The 25,392-nt window shown below is 37.5% G+C and overlaps 1 protein-coding gene across 8 annotated transcripts in view; it reads right to left on the bottom strand.

Moving 5' to 3' along the window:
- The window catches only part of NYAP2 (neuronal tyrosine-phosphorylated phosphoinositide-3-kinase adaptor 2), a 262,456-nt gene that overhangs the window by 6,676 nt on the left and 230,388 nt on the right, over positions 1-25,392 (bottom strand). For 2 of the 8 annotated variants that reach the window (XM_021076255.1, XM_021076254.1), the window contains one exon: positions 1,289-3,342. The exons of the other annotated variants lie outside the window; for them this stretch is intronic. In XM_021076255.1, coding sequence (XP_020931914.1) covers positions 3,265-3,342 — 78 coding nt within the window. In that variant the 3' untranslated portion in view covers positions 1,289-3,264. Of the gene's footprint in view, positions 1-1,288; positions 3,343-25,392 lie in introns of those variants that run through there. 8 annotated transcript variants of the gene reach the window in all.

Below are 25,392 nucleotides of genomic sequence, written 5' to 3'. Positions count from 1 at the left end.
TATCTCCAACACCCGTGCCTTTAATAACTGCACTCTACTGACTCTCGCAGTTCATATAAAACTGCAAAAGAATGGAGAGATGAATCAGTGCAAGGTCCTGAATGTACAGATGAGGAAGCTAATACTTCAGGGATGTGTATATCTCATCCAGGCTGGCCAGGTAGGTTTTGTTGTGAACAAGGCGAAACGGAATTCTCACAATCCTTAATTATTTATAGAGTGGACAGGATCTTGAGCTAGAAGACAGAGATTTGAATTCTGAATGTGCCCAGTTTCCACTGGTCACACTACTTCTCAATTTCTTTATCTGAAAACCAAACTGAAAATATTTGAAATTTCAGAAGTTGGTAGAAGGATTAGATTGGATAAGGAAGGTGAAGTTATTTTTTAAAACAGGAAAATATTGCAAAAGAATTATTATTCTAATATTTAGCAGCAGTTTTCCATACCTGCTCTCTGCCAAGCATATGGGAAGAGTTCTACATATGTTACGTTAAGTCCTCCCAGCCACACTGAAAGTCAGGATTTAGCTACACACCACAAGTGAGAAAGCTGAGTCTCAGAAAATTTAAGAAATGAGATCAAGGTTGGATATGCTACATATCTGTATCAAACTCAGATTGTCTGACTCCAAAGTGAATAGTCTTTTTACTACAGCATGCTGAAATTCCTGAATATTATTTAGAAGTTGTATTAATAGTTATTGTTGTATGTGTTGCCATTTCCAGGTGCTATTCAAAAATGCAAATATCAGAGTTCCCGCTGTGGCACAGTGGGTTAAGAACCCAACAGCAGTGGCTCCGGTTGCTGCAGAGGCACCAATTTGATCCCTGTCTTGGAACAGTGCATTAAAGAATTCAGCTCAGATTCGATCTCTGGCTGGGGAATTTCCCTGTGCCACAAATACAACCATAAAAAATACGTGAATATATTTATAGCTTTATGAGTGAATAAAAAGGACTTATCAAATGAATCAAAATCAGTGGCTTGGACTTAGATTCTGGGAGAAGAAACTGTAGATAAATATCTTGTATATAATAAGCTTAACTTGATACAAAGTTCTTGAAAGGATGGGCAGTGTTTTGTGCCTCTTGGTATCTTCTAGCCCTAGCCCAGGGCCCTGGCCACAGGTGTTCACTTTTTAAGTGAAATGCTAGTAAAGTTCCAGGACAACAACCAACAGGTATTTGTCCCAACGGGAGATTGCCTAAGTGGCTTGAAAATTTTTCAAAAGATTTATACTATTTTATAACATGATAATCTATGCAATAAAAATACAGTAACTCTATTTTGGTGGAAATACAAGAAAAATTTATTGAGTGACTATAAACTGTTATAAATGGAATTTATAACACAGAACTCCCAGAGGGCTGGCCCCAAATCACACCCAACACAGTAGCCCCAACATGCAGAACAGAATCATTTAGCTCTCGATAAAGGTTTTAGAAATGAATTGAAGCAACCATCATTAAACAGTCTTTGTTGCTTCTCAGAAAACTTTCAAGATAATTTTTTTCTTAATAAAACCTCACTGAATTTTACACATTCCAAGGAAATCACAAAAGCGCCAATCTTTTTTAAGGAAAGATTGTTACAGCATTATTTCAATATTTGCATTGTATTCACCTGCCCAAACAAACATTAAATCATTTATTATTTAATGTCCTTCAGTATTTTAGGGTGTGAATCAGTACATGCAAATACAAAATTGTAATTTTCCTGATTTTTCTGACAATAATATCATCAATATATTTCACTATATTTCATTTCGGTTCAGAAATGCATTACATTAACTAGAATAAGTATGTGTTTTCCGTCAATTAGAAGTTTATGCTACATAAGCATCCCATGCCATTCTTTAAACCTAAAGAATAGGAGTTTAAGAATACAAAGTTATAAAACATGATTTTTCATAGCTCTTACATTTTTTATTTTGGAATAGTTATATATATTCACTTGGTTGAGATATAATGGTTCAAAACATTAGTAGAAGAAAATCAGCCTTGTTTTTCAGACTGATTCTGCAATATCAAACCATATTTTTTTGGGGGCCAGATGTAAAGTCAATACAAATTCCATGGGAAAGCATTGACCGATACATGAAAGAGGGCAAGGTACTCTAAGAGCATTCAAATACAGGTTGTTAGAAGATAGCCAATTAATATTCTTTTTAATTTCAAACATTTAACAAATCTGTTGAGTCCAGTATAGAATCTTCCCATGTTAATCTGCTATCAAACTTTTTTCTCATTTAAAATATCCCCCCCAAATTGTATGTTACTATTATATGAGTGAATGGAGAATGAGATTTATTTGGGAGAGATAAATCTGCCTCTCATATTTACTTTTAAATAACAGGTGTTTTTGAGTATTTCTTTCTGGAGGGTGCACATTCTTTTTAATTCCCCAAGTTAAACTCAGTATTACTTCTATGCCTATTGAAATGGCCAACCACCCCCCAAATGTGTCAAAATTATATTTCATTCTGATAATAACATGTTATGCTTTAATTCATCTCTTTAAACATAACAAATAGTATGTTTAGTCATTGTATCAGGTGTGTTAAGACTACTACACTTAAAAGATATCTAGACTTTCCCACTTTTTTGTTTATCATCAAATTCTTCCTATCTAATTCAAATTTGGCTGTGAAATACCATTCTACTTCAGCCTGTACTTGAAAGAACTCTGTGAGTCAAGTTACAATTAATTGGAAACTAAGCCCAGGAAATAAATTCTTCCAGTTTAAGTAAGTGGCCTGTTTCTTTTTCTTTTCTTTTTTTAATCCAAATGAATTAATTGTATAAACCATGATGGAGATAAAAAAATAAACATGCAAGTAGTATGTATTGTGAAACAATTGTTCAATTATTATGAACGTCCATACATCTTGGACAAGATTTTTCCTAAGATTCAATGGAGGAAATATTCTTGACTAATTTCATGGAGATACAATCAAGAGAAGCTCCTCTTCGAGAAGGGGAAACATAAATTTCCTACCCTTAAGTGTAAGCTATACACAGTGACTTCCTTCCAAAGAGTACAGAATAGAAAGGAGAAGAGATGAACTCCATGGTGAAGCAATCAGGCAGACACTACCTACCACACCAGGCAATGGACAACGACAAGTGATGCTGATGGTATGTATGCACCCCTGATGTGTGATGAGAAGGGAGCTTTTACCTCTGTGTTCTTCCTCCTCAAAACCATTAAGTCCAGTCTAACCATGAGAAAAACACCAGATAAACCCAATCAACAGATATTCTACAAAATACTAGTCCAGTAATCTTCCAAATCGTCAAGGTCGTACGAAGTAAGGAAAGTCTGAGAAACGCTCACAGTCTAGAGAGGATAAAGGAGACATGATGACTGAAATTAATTAATGTGGTACCCTGGAAGAGCTCCTGAAATTGATAGATAAAAACCCGAGGAAATCCAAATAAGGCATGGGTTTTAATAATAATGTGTGAATATTGATTCATTGGCTGTAACAAAAGCACCGTGATCGTGTAAGATATTAACAACAGGGAAAACTGGACGTGGGGTGCACAGGAACCCTGTGTGTATTCTTTTCTATAAATTTAAAACTATTCTAAAATTTAAAAATATATATATTTTAAAAAATAATACAATGGGACCATATTTTTAACTGTATCATTCTTTAGATGGGAGCAAAATGGTATTAATGACCTGATTGGGATCTTGATTGCTGTGTGACTTTGAAAAGTCATGTATCTCTCTGAACTTTTATGTAATTCCTATAAAATTCATAGGACATGGTACCTACACTGGAATATACTTCAAAGTTTTTTGCACCATATGGACCTTTAGCTAAATCATAAAAGATGGGACTTAGATTTAAAACCCTCTAAAAATTAGTATAGAGAAAATTACCTGGGCATGTGGACTACACATTTTACAATTTCATCATTATAAGAAAAAAGAGGAATGTTGGAATTAAAGATGTGAAGTGGATAATCTGGTTTAAATTCTAAAAATAGAACATTTAATACAAGGTCAATTATTTCTTTTAATAACCTGCAGTGGTTATTTGATTGTCTGTGATATGTCACACTGGTGACTTAAACATAAAAGTTGTTTTGAGAACTTAAAAAAAATAATTTTAGTGAATTACATTTCTTTTTTCCTTTCCAACTCTATTTTGGAAAGAAGGTGCCAGTTTTAGATGGTATAGGCAACAACACCAGCCCTTAATAAACCTTTTGAAATTGACATAACATAGAGTTATAGTATCTGCATTTGTCAGCAAATTCACTAATTATTACTTAGTTATTAAAGAACAAATGATCAGCTTCATCTTCCTTGCTCATGATATATCAAGTCAGTGAGGCTTCCTCTGTGTATTGATATATGCGTCAACCTATTGATTCATATGTATTGGTATAAAATAATTGATATTTTGAAAGTATTTAGAGATGACACAACCTACATATTTTCTATGGTAAATATCAAAAAGGTACAAATAATCCATGTGACTTTACAATTACTTATAAATACCATTTATTCAAATTTGAAAATTATAAATTAAAGGTCAGGAAGATGATTCCAGACTAAATAAATACTTTTCTCTTTTTTTTTTTTTTTGTAAAGGCTAGAATGAAGCTTTTTGAACAGAAAAGTGTAAAAATACCACAAAAACCTATATAATATAAATGTGCAAAACAAAAAGACACCATAAATGTGGACTATTTAAAAAAATAAACACACACACACACACACAAAAACAGAAAAGCCACGATGACTATGGACTTGTATTTGATCCTGGCTTTTAATCTCACTTTGGTGATGTTGTACAAGTTATTTACCTGGTTTTCTTGCTTGAGATTTCATGAGAATTAAAGATTATGTATGAAATGTTCCTATCTTTTTAACTCTTGTGACATTATTTGAAATGTTAGCACACTTGGGGTAGCTTTAGCTTTTTCCACAGCTTTTTGTCTATTTTTCTCATCTTTAACTCTGATATATTGATTGTTTTTTTAATTATGTCTTTATAATGCTCCCTCATTTATCAGCAGTGCTGATTTAGAACCTATGTTTTGTGAAAAAATTACTAGACAAGTATACACTTGAGGCATACTCTGAAATTACAGAGTTTATTTCGGAGAGTCTACATTAGGTTTGAGATATAGATATATTGATAAAATGGGCATCATGTCTAGATTTCAGATTTGCTTTCGAATGCAACATGATGGCTATACCACACATTCTTCTTTTTTCTAGATGTGAAGATCTGCCTCCGTGTACAACTTCTGATCAACTGCCAGGTATGTAATGAGGAGCATCAAATGTTGGCATTTTAAACCATATATGCTATTTAATTTTACATATCTGTGCTTGATTACATGATCAATTATTTAAAACTCACTCATCAAAAAAAATTTAAATCATAAGTTAATAAGCTTTACAACTGCATGGCTCTACAAACAAAATAAAGTTTCAAGTTAACATAGATTGCTCATCCACTCTGCCTGAAAAATGAGGAAAACATTTAACTCTAGTTTTCTAGTGACTTCCTTTAATTAAGACCCAGGTCACAAGTCATTTTCAAGGCCAGAGGTTGGTTTTAACTACTGAGCTATAGTTACAGTTGTTTTGAAGCCCCACCAATATACAGTCAATCCCTTTGTAATAATAATCCTATTTTTGTGTGCAGGTTTGACTTTCTTTTTCTTTCTTTCTTTCTTTCTTCCTTCCTTCCCTCCTTCCTTTCTCTTTTTTTGTCTTTTTTAGGGCTGCACCCCACGGCACATGGAAGTTCCCAAGCTAGGGGTGGAATCAGAGCTACAGCTGCTGGCCTATGCCATAGCCACAGCCACACAGGATCCCAGCCATGTCTGCGACCTACACCACAGCTCACACTAGTGCAAGATCCTTAACCTACTAAGTGAGGCCAGGGATTGAATCTGTGTCCTCATGGATACCTGGCAGTTCGTTACCCCTGCGCCACAACAGGAACTCCTGATTTCCTTCTTTCTTAGGCGACAGTCTAAGGTGGATAAGATGGATGCTATGGCTGGTTTTACCACCTGTTAGTTGTAAGACATGGACAAGTTAATCTTCCTGAGACCTTGTTTCTTTATCCGTACAGTAAACATAATCAGGTCTGTTGGGAGAACTTCATGTAATAATTTAGCATCTACTACAAAGTGGACACAAAAATATAAGCCCCCCCATCCTTAGTAGACTGCGAATTCTTTGAAGACAGGAGCACTATGGTTAATCCCACATCCTCAGCCTTTAGCACAAGGAAATATGTCAGAAATATTCATGCCATGAAAGAATGAATACACAAATGGGTAGAGATATAATGCTCTCTGAGCCTTTTCAGGAAAGGAGCTATTGAAATCTTTGATGTATTATATGATTTAATTTCATTTTGATTCAGCTAAATCCAATAATGTCCCAAATTGTGTAAGGCTAAAAAAAAATATACTTCCTGGCACTTTTGAGCCTTGGAAGACATCCAAATGTCAATGGCATTTGAGTCATAATCTGAGTGTTACACTGTAGCTGGAAATGTCTCTTTCAGACATTGGGGTGTTTGAACCCTTGGGGGTCTCAAGATGGGTCTCAGAATCCTTGACTCTTTGGCCTGGATTAAGTGACACACTGATGCTCCAGAAACCTCAGTATGCCTCCAACGTTCCTTGGAAATTTGCTAATATCAAATTCTTAGGCACTATACTCAGACATTCTGACTCTAGGTGCTGAATAAAGTGGGTCTCAGTCAACTGCATTCAAATGGCCCCAAAGCAGGTAATTCTATTCCATAAATGTTTCTGAAGTCTGTCATCATTCTTTACATTTCCAGCATCACTTTCTTGGTTCAGTTCCCAGACTACTGAGATTGCTTCTAGTATTCTAGATGGGCTACTTCTCACTCACCATCTACACAACCGCCCAAGCGCTCTCTGTGAAGCCACCACAAAATCATATTAACTCAACTGGTCCCCTTTACCTACAGAAAGCAGGCAATGGTCCAGGTCCATCACAATGAACTTCAATGTTGTCATTTCTGGCTAATTTATTTTGCCCAGCTGTTTACTTCATACTTGACTACACAAAACTCATCCAACACCACAAGCATTCTACTTGCTCCCATTTTTAGCTCAAGCTCTTTCCTCATTCTGGAACTCTCTTCCTCCCTGCAGACTCCTCTTTTGTGTGAAATCCCACTTATGCTTTTAAAGTTGAGCTAAACACAGCAAGAATCCATTGCCTGATCACCTACGACTCTAACAGCCATGCTTGCTTATTGCTGGCCTGCCTTTTATTCATTCATCATTGCTTCCTGAAATTGGCAGCCCCTCACACCATGTCGTGAATATTGTGTTTACTAAGAGTTTTGCATAAGATTCTGAACTTCTGAAAAGCAGAAATCTTGTTTACACTATTTTTGTAGCCCTAGAATCCTGAGTTAGTACTCCCCAAGAAATCCCACTATTCTTTCAATAGTTAAAGCTTCATTGAGATAAGGTTTCAAAGTGGCTTGTTTGAGAGGTAAATATTTCACGTTTTTCTGATTATAAAAATAATTATGCCTACAATACAAAATATGGATAATAGGTAATATAATAAGTAAAAATTATCTGTGATACCACCATACAAGAAATGTGGAATATTCCCCACATAAATAATATATACATTGTGATATCTCATGTTTGTATAATATATATGTAAACACTATATATGTATATATACACATATGTCATATCTTTTTTAAAATTTGGGATTATACAGTATTATTATATCTTCACATTTTTCTCATTTTTATTTGAGTGTTAAATACTTTTTTCAAGACATGATGATAAAAAATTATTCATTACAAATATCTTCAGTCATTTTACAATTGCTTGCATTTGGTTGTCTTCCATTTCTTATATGCTATAAATAATGTTTCAATATTTTATGACTTTTTTCCTTCAGAAAGCTGCCCAGACAGTAGTTCTCTAGTCAAAGAGTCAAAGTATTTTAAGGGTTTTGATACGGATACAATCTATTCTCTTCCAGAAAAAGTTAAGCTATTTTCCATTCCCATGGCAGCATGGGACTCATCCACATCATTAGCACTGCGTTCTGCTACCAAAAGAAGCAAACAAGAAAATAAGCAGAATCGTTTTGTGCATTTTATGTATCTTAAATAACTCTTTATAAAACTTTCAATCATTAGACTATGTATATCAGTTCTACCTTAAGGAAAATAATGTCTAGATGAAAAAATTGTACTTCACATCTTCAAATTCCCCTGGTGTAACCATTATTTTCTTGAAATATAACTCTCTACGAATAGACTATATACACTCTCAGTCTTTTTGCAAAAAAAAAAAATACTGTTCATTTTGTCTTCAAATGATGCATATATTGAACAAATATTGTCTTCCAGGTTGCAATATATTATGTCAAAATCTTCTAAAGTGTTTCACTTTGGAAACATTAATAATGATGTTTAAAAGAATCATTGCATTTCATTAAAAGAAAATAAAAGTCTATTTTGAAGGCTGTACATAAGCTGACCATATACACACATGCAAACACATACATAAATCCACATACATACATACATTTCATATATATTCATAAACATGCATGTACGTCTGAGTACATACATACATGTTTATGAACCATACATTTATATGTATATGTATGTATTTGTGTGTATATTTGTGCATAATCATATGGATCACACATGTATGATTAAATTATAGGCCTAAAAACTAGAGGCTTCAAAAACACAAAATTTAAAAGTTTGGCTGAAAGAATATATGTGTCAATAATGTCACTGAAAAAAATAGTAGGCTAAAACTAACAAAATCTCGTCTTGAAATTGATCTCAAGGAATTATCTCAAAACATTCTTGAATGATTTTATTAAATTTCAAAAATAACTTAGCAAGTTATAGTCACCTTTTATCAAGTGACTTTGGAATGAAGGATTGTCACAATCTAAGTAATAACTGTAAGAACATCAATGATGCAATAATAGCAGCAACCATGATTTTTATACGTAAACCACGTTCCAAACACTCGAATGGCACTTAGCATATATCAATTCCTTTAGACCTTATTAACTGTATAATCATGTCTTATTGCTATTGGTTAGATGATAAATTGAGACTTGAAGAGCTTACCTAATACGTGCAGTGTCGTATTCCTTTTTTTTTTTTTTTTTTTTTTTTTGTCTTTTTGCTACAGTGTCGTATTCCTAATAGATAGCAGAACTAGAATTGGAGTTCAGGATTATATATACCATAGAATGCACAGGGAACTCTACCCAATATTCTGTGATAATCTATATGGGAAAAGAATCTGAAAAAGAATGGATGTCTATATATATGTATAAATGAATCACTTTGTTATACAGCAGACATTATCACAACATTGTAAATCAACTCTACTTCAATAAAACTTAAAAAAAGACTAAATATAAGAAATGCTTAAGTTTGTGCCCTTATCATTACACCAGATTGTCTCACAGCTAATTATGATTAAACTGGCCCACATTGGAAGCACACATGCACGCGCGTGCACACACACACACGCAATCGTTAGGCTACTTTCACTTCATAAAGCTAGTAATATGGGGACGTGTGTTGGATTGAAAAAAGATGGTCGTTTGCTTCTGAAAGACTAAAGGATTAGAGGATTTATAAACTATCGAAACTTTGGTGGAGGGGCGACACTTTGAACTTATTATTTGTTATATTTGTCACCAAACCATCCTCTTATCTTCCTATTATCAAGATCATGGGCATAAGAACCATAGCATGTCCTCTCAGTGGGCAAGGCACTGTGTGACCTTTCAGCCTGCTTCATTTAACTTTAGCCTCACAATAACCCTGTGATCACCATTTTCTAGATGAGAAAGTCAAGTTCAGAAGAGGTTAAAACTCACTTAGCAATCTCTATAGACTGATTCCATACTGGGTGTGAAAGGGATTTTTTTTTTTTTTCCTTTTTTGGCCATGCTTATGACATGTGGAAGTTCCCAGTCCAGGGATCCAACCTGGACCAGAGCAGTGACAACACCAGATCCTTAACCCACTGAGCCACCAGGGAACTTCACAAAGGGAATTATTAATAGAGCAGAACACAATAATCTCCATCCCTGGGTCAGACCCTCTATCAGTAGCTCAGGTTCCTTGCCTCTAACCCACAAGAATACATTCATAAGGTCCCAGAATATTTTTTCTTGATTATATTTAATATCCCAGGGTTAAAATGCAAAGGTAGTTTTCTGTCTTCACTTTACCTTCTTTCTGGCTTCCTTTTTGAAGAAGTTATTACCAGAACATCTAATGGATGGTGCACCCTTTAGGAGATGTGCCCAAGTGGTAAATGATAACAATTTCAATAACAATAAGAACAATGGTTCCTTTCTTGCTATAAGACTATCTTCATCTCTTTTCACTTTCAAACTGGTTGTGCTTCCATATAACTGTGTGTTGATGATACATTATCTGCTCTTGGTATGTCACCAAGGGAGTGCCTCTGAAGATATTTTTCTTTTTAACTTCACCAACCACAGCTCAAGTTCATTTCAATAAGCACCTTTTCCTCAGTTTCATGGTAGCAAATATACTAGTCCTTCTACACATATTTATTCATCTCCAAGAATATTCACAGGTATAATGCAGTGTTAGCATCCCTTGACTGAGCTGCACAAAAGTGTTAGCTGATTCAATGAATAACATTAGGAAAAAAAAAAAAAAAGTCCAAGAAAGACTGCATAAAGGAAAAAGACCAGGAATGGTTTTCATACCACCATGGAAGAAGATGCTAAGTACAACAATGCATCATTTTATAATTCTTCACTCTTGCAGAATTTTAGAGAAGAAAATTTCAATATCTAGAAAAATAAAGGTTTGAAACATTTAAATATATCACATTTTTATATTAGAAGATGACAGCTAAATGCAAAGCAAGCTGTCAAAATAGGATGTTAATTTTGTACCTCTTGTGAAGAAACACAAAATGCAAATTGACGATTGCATGTGGTTTGGTACACATTCTCTGGCAAAAGACTATGATCAATCAAACAATGGAAACTTATTTATCCAATAAGGTACCATCCATCCAGGTGCGAGTGGTGTGGTAGATGTGTCTCCATACATGCATACAAAGCGTACATACAGATGTAAATTTCTGGATTCAGAAAATGCAGTGACTGTGAAAAATGATAATATCGCATGAGAAAGAGTTGCTTTCTGATATAGTTCTCCAGTGTCTGAAATTGCCTCCAAGCAGTGTTGCTGCATTAAAATCTATATAGAGTTGTAGAAACTAACATAAGCATAAGTGATATACAATGTGATACATGACATTCCTATGTCAAAGTACAAAATAAGGCTTTTCAAAGGAAATTGATTCATATCCAAAGTCAAAAATATGATATGTCTCTGACTGCAAGCAGGACCATGTATAATCTTACATATATATGTATATGTAACTTGATGTGCCTCTTTACTATTTTATGATTATGAATTTTTATCTTGGAGAGTAAAAAGACTGTAGAAAAATTGTAATACATTTTTTCCAATACAGAAGGCACAACATATTCTCCAGCAATTAAACCTAACGATGACTACAGATACAATTTCAGCGTTAATTGATTAAACTAATTGTAATAAAGAAAAAAAAACAAACCTCTGAGCAGGTTTCAGAATTAATTTATGTCTTTAAATGAGCAAGAACTTTCTTAGTAGGATGCCCTAAAAAGACATTCCCTGAAGGAGCAGACAGTATTACAAGATAAAATTCAATTACAACAAATGTCTTGATGTTTTTCGCTAAGTATACTCTCTTAATCACTTACATTAGCATTAATTTAATTTCAAGTCTAATTTCATTACAAAATATTGGTTTTTAATAGTGCAGATGGACTTGACCACAGTCACATCTCCAAAAGCATTTGTTTTTTTGTTTTTTTTTTTCTGGCAAAAGAGAGGGAGGTTCAGAGGAGAGCAGAATAAGCTAATCCTCAAGGAACAGGCCTTTTTAATCACCAGCAGAGCTACCAATCGTTTTCAGGTCTTACAGCTTTGAATAGAGCTGGGAAGGTATAAGAAATATGTATTTTTTTCTCCACGAGAATGCATGCATGGCTCAAAACAAGCATAACTTTGTTGCAGAATGAGAAGCAAGCTGAGGATCACAGTTTATTAGCTCTGGCAAGTCATTTCACTCATCTGGGGCTCAGGACCCAAGGGCACAAACTGTGAAATGCAGGGCTGCATTGGGCTCACAGGTGTATTTTGTATAAAATGCACAGCATTAAAATTTTTGGAACCAATATGAAAAAAAAATCAGTAGATTATATAGGAAGAGAGACAGGGAGAGAAAGATGAAGAGAGAAACAGAGGGGGGAGGAGAGGGCGAGGATAAGAACACCTAGATTTTTGGCTTCTCTTGAAAAATCAGAGAAACAGGGCAAACCACTGGCCAGGGCTGTTTACTCTACTCTCTTTAAACAGTCTTGTCTTTCCAATTCAACTTGGTCCCATGTAATTCAATGCTGAGGCCAAGGGCCAGTGTGACATTTTTCATTTCACTAGTGATAAATCTTTTCATTTGGTAGAAAATTATTGTGTCTCGATTCTATCAAAGTGAGAAAGTACTCATTTCCAATGCCTCCTAGGCAGCAGCAGGCATTGGGGTCTGTGTCTCCCTAAATTTACTCTCATAAATTTTCCTTCATTCTGTGATTCCAAGACTGAGCCACACTGACCTAAAGTTTGAGACATTTCATCCTAACTCAAAACCGGCACTTACGTCCTAAGTAATCAAAATAACCCTTGTAATGTTGCCCATAAACTAAGTGGGCTTCAGTTTGCTTATGTTCAACATGACACGGATTTATAACTGGACTCTAATTATAACTGGATTTCCTCAAAACAAGTTGGCCATTTTCTTTTTAGCCAGATTCATCCAAATCTTCATGGGTTGGGTATGGAAAGGCAGGAAAAAATGAACACCTGTACAAGAAACCCAAAATCAACTTAAGAGCAAGTAGATTCTTTTTTTTTTTTTTTTTTTGTCTTTTTTTCTTTTTGCCTTTTCTAGGGATGCTCCTGCAGCATATGGAGGTTCCCAGCATAGGGACCAGAGCCACAGCAACATGGGATCCGAGCCACGTCTATGACCTACACCACGGCTCACAGCAATGACAGTTCCTCACCCAACTGAGCAAAACCAGGGGTTGAACCCTCCACCTCATGGCTCCTAGTCGGATTCGTTAACCACTGAACCACAACGGGAACTCCAAGAGCAGGTAGATTCTTAGCTCATGACCTACCAAGCCAAGAATTCAAAAGATAGGTTCCTCCTTCCTTGCTGCCTAATTCAAAACCTCCATCTCAACATCTTCTCTCCTGCTCCCCAGGCAGTTTACTTACTTGCCAAGAAGACACCCTTCAGAGCAGCTAAAAGCCAGGTATCATGGACTCATCTAACCACTGGCTGGGAGAGGCCAGCCCCAAACAAAGGCTTCCAGTTGAATCTCAAGTTGAAATCTAACTTTCAGAATTAAAGGCTCTTATGCTCTGTTAACTCACTTCTCAGGAGGGTAATTTGATGGCATTTGCTCAAGTTCAAAAACTAGAAGAATGTTTTTTATGAAATGGCCATTAATGTTATAACCATTGAGGATGCCAGCTCATTAAAAAATGCTGTTTCTAAATTAATACTCAAAAAGCTTCTCTAGTTGTGAAAAACATACACTCTTTCAGCACCTCCCTGGCAAAGAATCATTTATGGGCTGCAGTATCATTCTCCACTATGCATAAGGACCAAATTATGCTCAGAAGTGGAATCAAAGCTGAGACTTAAAGCAATAAAGTCCTTGCTGAGAAGTTCCCATTGTGGCTCAGCAGGTTAGGGACCCAAGAGTCGTCTCCATGATGATTCAGGTTTGATGCCTGGCCTGGCTCAGTGGGTTAAGGATCTGGCCTTGCCGCAAGCTGCAGTGAAGGTCACAGATGCAGCTCAGATCTGGTGCTGCCATGGCAGTACCTGCGGCTGGCAGCTGCAGCTCTGATTCATCACCTAGCCCAGAAACTTGCATATGCAGCTCTGATGTGACCCCTAGTCCAGGAACTTCCACACGTTGCTTTTTTTTTTTTTTTTCATAAAAAGAGGAAAAAATAAAAATAAAATAAAAATAAAGTCCTTGCTGGAAATTATTCTAGGATTCTTCCTGTGCTTCCGCCATATTTTTCTACCCTAGTTCCCAAGTCGCTATAGCATTTTCCATCATAACGCCCTTCATTTAGGAGCTTCGGAGAGAGGAAAGGGAGTCAACAGAGGGAGAATGCTAGGAACAGTGAGAAGGAAAAGGAGAATGGGGAGGAAATTCTGACTACTATTTATTTGTTCTTAGAGAACGGTTTTCATCATGTCATTTATCTTCTTAGAATGTCAAAGGGCTTCCACTGTCAACAGACCTATGTCTACAGAACTCAGGGTGCACTGAAACATATGCACCTTATAGCCATATCTGCTTTCATGACCTCGTTGGCAAAACTCCCTGGTAGGACCCTGGGTTCTCTCCAGCTTGCGGCTGCTCACAGCATTTCTGATTCAAATTAAAAGATGGTTTCTCTCAACCAAGACTGCTAGATGTTAAGATGTCCAAGAAGGTAAATACTTGCTCCTCTTGAAAATATGAGGAATCCCTCTTGACATGTGCTATTTGGGGCTCAGTTTCTAAGAGCCCAAAGAAGTAGCTAACAAAACATCACAAGTCCACGCTTCCATGAAAACCATGACTAACTTTCTTCTCCCCAGTTCTTGTCCAGATTTAGACCAATAAACCACTGAGAAATAAAATACAAGTAAGATCCTGCGGTACAGCACAGGGAACTATATCCAATCTCTTGTGATGGAGCATGATGGAAGATAGTATGAGAAAAAGAATGTGTATATAGGTATGTATGACTGGAACACTTTGCTGTACGGCAGAAATTTATAAAAAATAAAACAAAATTAAATAAAATTAAATAAAAAATGAAAATCAAAAAGACAAAGGATAAGTATGAGGATATGAGTGTTTTGTAATAGTGTGAAGGTAGCTACCAGTAAGATTCAAATGGAATCAAGGTGGTTAAAAAAATTCTTCTATTAACTTTCATCTCTTCTTCCCCATTTCAACCGCTCTTCCCATGGCTCCTCACACTTGTCAATATAAAGATAATTCTAAATGCATTTGCTACATTCTAGTAGAATAATTCATTCATACATTAGTTCTGAAAGACCTTATACTTTCTGATGGCTATACTTAGGACCCTAGTGTTACCTGATAAAGAAGTAATATATTTTAATAATTTTATTTTCTTGGAATATCTTCCTTAAGTCCAATATTTAATTAACTTTTTTTTTTTCTTTTTATGGCTGCACCTGCTGTATATGGATGTTCCCAGGCTAGGAGTTGATTGGGAACTGTAGCTGCTGGCTTACACCACAGCCACAGCCACAGTGGATCCAGATTTCATCTGTGACTTCCACCGCAACTTGCCACAACACGGGGTCCTTAACCCACTAAGGGAGCCCAGAGATCGAACCCACATCCTCAGAGAGACTATGTTCTTAACTGGCTGAGCCACAAGAACTCCTAACTTTGTTTTTCTAATGCAATCAACATAAATGTTTTTCTAAGTTGGTTTATAAAGAAGAGTGCTCAAGCTCAGAACCATACTTCCCACGACTGAATGGTTTGCCTCTTTCAATCTGTCCAAAGAACAGTGGGTTCGGAAAGATGTCTCTTGGCAGTTCTCACGACAATTAGGGTGCTAAACACATTAACAACAGCTAACTTATACTGAGCACATGTGATGTGTCTGGTGCTCTTCCAGATGCGTTGTGTGTGCCGACTTGCTCCTTGCCCTCATCTAGAAGTTTGATAGTATGATCCTCATTGTACAGATGAGCAGCTGAGGGTCTGTGCATAAGAAACATGCCCCAAATCACTGAGCCGATAGGTAGGTGGAACTAGAATCTTCACTCAGGGAAACGAACTCCACAGCTCCCCTTTTCAAGTTTTATACTGCATGGCCCTGTACTTGGGGTGGCTGTGTGAATGCAGTGAGATTGTAAATATTTCCTATTATGTAGATAGCACTGTTTCTGGAGAAGAGCATGTGACCAATAACTGTTTATTTTCCTTCTCTTGATATTTCATAGATTAAACACCTGAGGCTCAGACGAGTTAAATCACTTGCCCAAAGACAAGCCACCTGGGAAAGGAATTGCTATCTCACTCTAGAATCTGCCAAGTTGCACAGCTTCTGTCTGAAGGCAGTAATACATCAGGAAGTCCATAGACTGTAGGCACTTCTGGGATGGTTCCCTCTGCTTTGCACCGTCACTGCTATCACAATTTATGCATTTTGTATACAAGAATTATTTATTGGGTATCCACTCTCTTGCAGTTATACAGGGCCTTGGGACTGAATTCTGTAGGGGTGTCTCTCAGGACAGACACATAAAGATCTGTCACACATAATGCTGTCTTGTTTTCCCCATCTGTCTTCCTGAGACGGTGGATTCAGCAGAAGGCTCAGAGATTTGCAGAAATGCCAGAGCCATGAGTTGGAAAGAGCCTGAGTCTGCCCAACACTCAGGAAAAGCCATCAACCAGTAACAGCCATGTTGGATTTGTGACTCTAAGATACATATTTTTTTTTTAAGGGAAACACACTAAAATGTTGGGTTGTGTCTCTTACAACAGCTCTGCTACTCACCTAACTAATACACAATCGCAAATGTAAGAAAAAAAAAAAGCACACAAAGTGCAAAGAAGTATATGGCTGTTAGATAACTTGTGTTCCATCCAATTTTTTAACATGCCTTTGGCTGGATCTAGAAAGAAGTGGCTTATAATGATATTTTCCAACATGTTATGTCCTATCCTCAAAAAGACTTCTGTGGATAAGGTACAAATATATCTAATTTTGGCAATGCCACACAATGTAAGTGATGAGACGACTGCTTTACATAACATTTTTTTTAAATGAAGGTGTGTGTGCAGAATTACAAAGCCAACACCAGCCTTCTAACAGTCCATTTCCAGTTTTCACAAAATAAAATTGCATTGGTGTGGACACTGGAGAAGTTATGGACAGCTTCAGCTTTCCACTTTACAAAATAGGAATGCTGATCTCTATTACAATTTGAGTATGTGGTGTCAATGAAATAGATAATATCCCTATAAAAAAGTTATATACATATAAGATGCTATCTCTGTCATTTAAAAATTTATGCTCAGCATAAAATTCCTTGAATTAAAATAAAAATGAGCTTCTTGAGAAAATTAAGCCCTGGAACGCTAGAAAAATGCAAATTATTGCCAACAGAATAAGAAGAGAGCAGAGCCATATCTGGCATTCATCATAGCACAGAATGTACAAATAAATTGCAACCCTTTGCTATGGGTAATACAGCCCCAGGATTAACTTCACATTCTTGCCCTCTCTTGGTTCAGTCCTAGAAGATAGGCTTTTAGAGAACTAGATCTTTTTCCATTCTTCTAAATTTGAGCAACACTTCACTCGGCCAGAGAGGTCTTCATCTACCAAAAGGAGAGACTTCTTTTATTGATCAAAACAGCATTTAGAGGTTTCTAATGATATTCTAACTTAAAACACAAACTCCTGAGCAGCTCTACTGACGAATGCATGCACTTGTTGAGTGTGTGGGAGAGACTTAAATGGCAAGAGAAAATGCCACGAGGTAAAGTGAAGATCATAGCACATGGAGTTCTGCACAAGATGATTTGCAGGAGATCTCAACTCCTGTCTCCACTTAAACGTACTAAGATAGCTGTGAATGTATCCATATGACAGATGAGGAAACAGAGGTCTCAAAGCCAGGTGATGAAGCACAAAAGTTTGAAGCCAAGGCCAATGGATTCTACCACTTGCCATCTTTCTGCTTGCCAAAGCCATCTCTCAAATTAGAGGAAAGGTAAGAGCCAATAATAAAACAGACTTGGAAAAGAAAATGTAACCTTTCAAAACTCCATTCTTCGAATGAAAATGTATGACCAATGTATCTGGAATATTTACATATTGTTTTAAATTAAATTAGATAGTAAAGAGAATTCCTTAATTCAATCTCTGGAGAAGGATGAAATTTTCCTCTACCCTTCCAGGTTCTTCTGGCTGGTCTAAGGATTAAGAGGACATGAGACAGATAAATAGGAGAAAATCACACAGAAGCTTAAGAACATGCAAACATGAGAGAGATCCACGAGAACTGAGCAACTCATCAAAATGGTCCAAGCCCTCATCGTAAATACCATCTTCAGTTAAAAGGCAAGAAGATGTAGAGGACAGCAGTTTGGGACTTCAGAGGGGAGTCCCAGGGAGGCAAGGCACACGGAGATGGGAATGTAAATGTTTGGTAAACAAATATTTTCTGGGCCAGGCAGAGACAATGAGACACAGAAAGGAATTGTAACACTCTTTGTGAGATCCCTCCCTGTCTACCACGCCTATGTCATAATCTAGTGATCTAATGCCATAACTTCCTTCCTAGAAGAGGACTCTACATTTTTTACGTAGTCAGGGGAAAGATCAAAGCTTCTTCCTGAGTCTTTTGAGTCTTGAAAAGAATCAACCTATGGCGTTCCCTCATGGCTCAGCTGGTTAAGGACCTGGCATTGTCACTGATGTGGCTCTGGTTACAGCTATGCCAAGGGTTCAATCGCTGGCCTGCAAACTTCTGTTGGTGCAACCAAAAGAAAAAAAAGAAAAAAGAAAAAAAAAATCAGCCTAAATCAATCCTTCTGCCAAAGAGACACCATTTGCAGCGGAAAATTTTGGTCCCCTACAAATATAACCATCAAACACTTAATAAACATTGTAGAAAAGGTTTTAAAATACCAAGGCACTCTCTGTATCATAGATATTATAATTAATGCAAAATATCTCCCTTACTAGTTAATATTTTTTATTAGGGCCAAGATTTCAACTTATACATTATTATTAATATTTTCTTTTCTACTTTTTTTTTTTTTGGTCTGGACTAAAGTACTTGCTTTTTTAAAGCATTCCTCAAAAATGAGAACATGCCTCTGAAAGCAATTGTAATGGGGTCCATATTTGTTAAACTAAATTTTCCCCTGAACGTACTTGCCAAGTTTCTCATATATTTGATATCTTTCTCTTAGCTGGGATAGAAATAAAATAATTTGTCCATTGACCTTTGAGAATTGAGCAATGATAGAAAAACGAATGATGCTGTCAAATCCACTTTATCATCTATTACCTTTATCCCATACTCTTTAGAATCACAATTACAGCTCATCTTAATCACCACCATTTTTCAGATAAGGCACCTGAGTCAGAGGGGTTAAACAATTTGTCCATGAAACTCAGCCAGGGGATAACTATGCCAGGATCAAACTCAGATTCTGTACATCTGCGCATTTGCATCCCATCTAACCACATTCATGACCAATGCATTCCCTAAATTAGAATATTCCACTTGGGATTCCTCTGAGCCCCCAAGCTTATATCTCACACCTTATCATGCAATTCAAAAATATATACTATCCAGAAAGAAACAAATGACCTCTCTTTTGCTTTTTCTTCCCTTTCATAAAATACTACAAATGGGAGGAAATAGTGTCTCTTTCTCATGAAATTTCAGAAAAAGTTCTGAAAGAACTTGACCTCCTAAAATGGAAGCCATTAATTTGTTCTGAGTTTTCAGAAGAGCAAATGAAACTCTTTCATCATTTGTAAATAGTGACTTATGAACATCATTAATGTAACCGAAGTGGATTGTGGGGGAAAAAAAATCTGGTCAAATGATTTGAGGAGGTAACAGAGACAATCATTCTTTTTACTGTAGACATTAAGAATTCCATAGGCGTTCCCATCGTGGCACAGTGGAACCAACATACGGTTGCAGGTTTGATCCCTGGTCTTGCTCAGTGGGTTAAGGATCCAGCGTTGTCGCCATGAGCTGTGGTATGGGTTGCAAATGTGGCTTGGATCTGGTGTTGCTGTGGCTCTGGTGTAGGCCGGTGGCTATAGCTCCGATTAGACTCCTAGCCTGGGAACCTCCATATGCAGCAGGTGCAGCCCTAAAAACAAAATGACAAAAAAAAAAAAAAAAAAGGGAACTCCATTATTTCTCTCCTGGTCCTCCTGGTCATACTTAAGACTGAAGTTTTGTCCCTCACTTTGCTCAAACATGATCCACTCTAAAATCAGGATGCTACTAGAAATATAACTTCCAGATTATAACCCCCGTTTGAGATCTCTGAACCCCAGTGACCTCCAAGCACTCGGCAGACATCAGCTAACCTTCAGGATACTTCCACCGGGAGCAAATATAACCTCCGGTTTTCTATCAACAGACTGTTCCCAGGAGAACCTGCAAAGAGATCAGATTCCGGGATATGGGATGGAACATATGTTCCACTTCTCAACTGACTAATGACAAATATGCAGGGGCTTCCTAGTCTCAAATAGCGAAAGGAGACAAAGGAACAGAGCAGCAACAGGTCAGGGGTCATGGTCAGAGGATGGGGCTTCTGGACCGAGGGCAGCTGTCCACCCTGCATTGTGTACGGATTGAATTTACACGTCTCTGGTTTCTCCAAGAATCACTAAAGCACCAACGCTCATGGCTGCCCTCTGCACATTCACTTGTAACAGCCCCGAGGGGCAAAGGCAGACTCAGATATTTCTCATCTATTATTCCAAATGCACTAACCTTCCCCACTCCTCACTGAAGCTTCTAGATAAAAGGGTAATAAACTCTTCTAAGGATTCGTAAACTCTCCAGCTCTTTTTATGTTAAGTTCACAAAGTGTTGGATCAGCAAACACAGCCCTTCTTAATATGGCATGTCAGAATGCTCTTCAAACCTCCAAATCCACACACCACAACCTAATATGTATTCGAAGCCCCAAACCCTCTGCAAGTTACACTGTCTTCAGGACACCAGTCCCCTCATCAAAGTCTTGCTGGGAGAAACAGACGTTTTTCATTTACTTTGCTTCTTCTCCCTACCCAGCATCTCCCAGGGAAAGAGAACCAGTTGGTGAAACTCTACTGGCCCCATCTCAGGAAACACCCTAAACATCGTGGCTTTGCCTGACTTCCTCAGCTTTGACCTTGCTTTGTCCTTATGCCCAAGACCAAGAGGAAATGGAGGATGGTTGGTTTTGAGTACAGAGATGGTTGAAGATGCTTTTGGGATTTTCACCCTTTCTGCCAAGGAAGAACAGATAGGAGCTTATTTTGCTGATGCCTCACCCTGTTCTTGTTGCACCACATTTCATTTCTCCAAAGAGACTGAGCTTTCTGGCTATTCTGCATGTCTAATATTTGCTCATTACCAAATTCTGTTACCAAAAAGGTTATAGACCATAGTGTATGGCATGAATTTGATTCACAAGGGCCCATATCTCCTATCAGTGCCTGGAAAAAGTGGAGTTTGCTATTGATTCATCATAATAATCCAAGATCATGTTTATTTTTCTTTAAGAAAAAAAAAAAAGGGGGGTCATAACTAGTCCAAATACATTTTAGGAAAATAAACTTGAATCCAGATCTTGGTCATCCCAAATACACACACACACACACACACACACACACACACACATAATAGGGTCACATCCACAGCATATGGAGATTCCCAGGCTAGGGGCCTAATCAGAGCTGAAGATGTAGGCCCACAGGATCCGAGCCATGTCTGTGACCTACGTCACATCTCATGGCAACGCCAGATCCTTAACCCAATGAGGAAGGTCAGGGATCGAACCCAAGTCCTCACAGATGGTAGTCAGATTCGTTAACCACTGAGCCACGACAGGAACTCCCCAAATATATATATATATATTTATATATATATATTTTTTACTGTTCTTTATTTTTTTTAATTTTCCCCTCACTACATTATTTTCTTCTACTGCACAGCATGGTAACTCAGTTACACATACATGTACACATTCTTTTTCTCACATTATCATGTTCCTATTATGTGACTACACATAGTTCCCAGTAGTGCTACACAAGAGGATTTCATTGCTAATCCATTCCAAAGGCAATAGTAGGCATCTATTAACCTCAAGCTCCCTATCCATCCCACTCCCTCCCCCTCCTCCTCGGCAACCACAAGTCTATATTTTTTAAAAATTCTGAATTATTATGTGATGCTCTCAAAATGAATCCTAGAGTAGGATTTTTAGAGCAAGTTTCTGAGGAAGCGATAAACGAGTCAATAGCATCCCCTGGTGGCGATAGGTCTTATCGTACTCATCTTGCCTTTCCCTTGCCTTAGGCAGAGTCGTGCTAGCACCATCTCCAACTGGGAATGTGCTGCGGTTTGAAAAGTCTCCAAAGGGAAGATTTTATGATCTTTCCGCAAAACATTCCAGGATTTTACCCTCATGTCAATAAAAATGCTTTACACACAGCATGCATCCATTTCCTCCGGTTAAACCTGTCTCTTTGGGCAGGTTTCGTGAGGGATGAGGAACGGAAGGCCTCTACCCTTTATTCTGGGGCATCTGGGTACATCGTTAGGGACATGGAGGGGGAACCACAGCAAAATTGTACGAAATGAATTTGGTCAGAGAAACTCGTCATGGGCCACCTATAATTCTGTCCAAAGGAGGACCTGCAAATACTAGGTCCACTGTGCAGAGGAGAGGTTGTGATTTAAAAGGCCAGAACACACAAAACCAAGATCTCCACGTTGAAGAGGGCTTCGGCGGCCCCATACAAGGTGACTCGCTGCCCCTCCCCCATCCGTGCACACTGTCACACCAACTCCGACTCTTCTGAGAGGCAATACTCAAAACTGGTTTTAACCAAGAGTTTTCGAATAATAGTGACTATTAACGTGTTCACCCTTTGCACATCAACTATGGGGCAGAACCAAAATTTTTCTCTCTTTAAAATCTAGCATTATACCTTTTCTACCACTGAACTGAAGAATGCTTTACATTTCCTCGTTTAATGCTTTAAATATTGATAAAGTTTTGGAGTTCCCATTGTAGCTCAGCAGTAACGAACCCCACCTAGTATCCATGAGGATGCTGGCTGGATCCCTGGCCTGACTCAGTGGGTTAAGGATCCAGCTTTGCTGTGGCTGTGGCATAGAATGGCAGCTGCAGCTCCGACTGACCCCTAGCCTGGGAAATTCCATACACCGCTCATGTGGCCCTAAAAAGAAGAAAAAAAAAATTAAGTTTTGATTTATTTTAATGTTATTAACTGTGGCGCTTCTCAATGATTTTCAAAGTATAGAATAAGCAGATATCTGTATGTTCTGCTTTCATAAGGTTGACATGAAAGGATCATTTCTTTTTTCTGTTTTGTTTTATTTTCATTAATTACAATTTTTAAAATTATTCTTAGTTCAGGTGATTACCGATATAGATATATGATATATCTCTAGAGAGGATTTTTTTTTTTAACGGTTATGTTAATTTTATTTTTATTTTTATGGCCACACCTGGCCATTTGGAAATTCTCAGGCTAGGGGTGGAATTGGACCTGCAGCTGCCAACCTATGCTACTGCCACAGCAACACAGGATCCAAGCTGCATCTGTGACCCACGCCACAACTTGTGGCAAGGCAGGGTTCTTAACCCACTGAATGAACCAGGGTTTGAACCGGCGTCCTCATGGAGACTATGTAGGGTTCTTAACCTACTGAGCCACAGTGGGAACTCCAAGGATTTGTTTTTATAATCCAGTCAGTGTAAAGATTAGCTTTGCCCCATGGGATTGTGTTTTTTAAAAATGAATTAAACATGATGTCTTATGTGTAACAGGCGAAGATGTAACATGCTAAGATTCATTCAGGGAACTTTTTTTTTGTCTTTTTGCTATTTCTTGGGCCGCTCCCGCAGCATATGGAGGTTCCCAGGTTAGGGGTTGACTCGGAGCTGTAGCTGCCAGCCAACACCAGAGCCATAGCAACGCGGGACCTGAGTCACGTCTGCAACCTACACCACAGCTCACGGCAACGCTGGATCCTTAACCCATTGAGCAAGGGCAGGGACCGAACCCGCAACCTCATGGTTCCTAGTCAGATTCGTTAACCACTGCGCCAAGACGGGAACTCCGGAACTTAATTTTTAAACACAGTATAACAAACACCAAATTGGCATTTCATAATAACTTTTGGTCTTTTCTCTAAAGAGGAGAGGGCAGATCCATAGAAAGTAGTATAATGCCTATTCCGTAAGTACTTGTATCATGTTTCATGCTTCCAGGTAGATAATAAATATTGTAAAAGAACGACCCAATTGCATATTTTGCTTAAAATTTCACTGGAAACTATATCTGGGCCATATACTCATTTTGTAGTTTGTTGGTACTCATACTTGTCCTTAATCTTTTCAATAATATCAGTAGTTCATGTATACATTCAATCTATTTTAATCTAAAATAAGCAAATAAAAATAAAAAATGAGCAAAATAAAAAAATAAGCAAAAATAAAAAATAAGCAAAAAAATTTTTTTTAATTGTGTCAGTTGGGACACAATGGCTTCCACCCACCCTTTTTTCATTCTTCTACAAGTGTTGCCCAGCACTGAACTCAATGACTGTGAGAAGATTTCTAGTTCAAATAAATGTAGTCACATTAACGTTAACGGTCCTCTCCCTCCCTCTAGTGGTGACAAACAGTATAGAACACTTACAATATGTCTGCCCAGAAATACCAGATTGCAGTTGATATATGCAGGAAAGAACACTGCTTTGAGAGTGACTGGAGAGGGGTTCAAATCCCACATCTGCCATTGACAACCACTATGTGAACCTGAGAGTCCACATGGCCTCTGGTTTTTCAGTTTTCTCATCAGAGAAAGTAATGTGCTTAATCAACTGATTTGATCCTGTCATGGACAGGCTCAGAGCAGCTTCCATGGTCACCCCCTCTTGGAACACAGAGCAGTTAGGGCCCAGACATAGATTTTACCTAGTGATCAAACACCACGCTCCAAGCAATGAAATAAACTGACATCATGTGTCAGGTGAGCCTTCGAGAAGGCCTCCACATGTCATCTTCTTGCTTGAATTTTTAAAATTTAAATCTAACCACAAAAGAAAAATCACACACCTCAAAGCTGAAGATTTTTTCTGGAAAAGGAAAAAAAAAGACTCCTATTCTGGGGTCTGAAAACTTCAGTATCCTGAAAAAATCAATGTGAGAAAATTTTATAAGTAAAAGAGATTTTAAAAAGCCATGAGAACTAAAGGTAATATATCACCCTTGATTGGGTCCTAGATCGAGAAGAAGCATAGCATAGGGGCACTTGTAGAGGTTTGAAAATGGGCTTTATTTTCAACTTATAATATTGAAATATTCTAATTCACTTGACTTTCCTTTTTGAGTGTGATTGTT

The sequence above is a fragment of the Sus scrofa genome, chromosome 15, assembly GCF_000003025.6.
Source record: "Sus scrofa isolate TJ Tabasco breed Duroc chromosome 15, Sscrofa11.1, whole genome shotgun sequence".
Taxonomy (NCBI): Eukaryota; Metazoa; Chordata; class Mammalia; order Artiodactyla; family Suidae; genus Sus; species Sus scrofa.
Note: the sequence above shows the minus strand (reverse complement) of the source record. Positions and strands in the feature narration are given on the sequence as shown.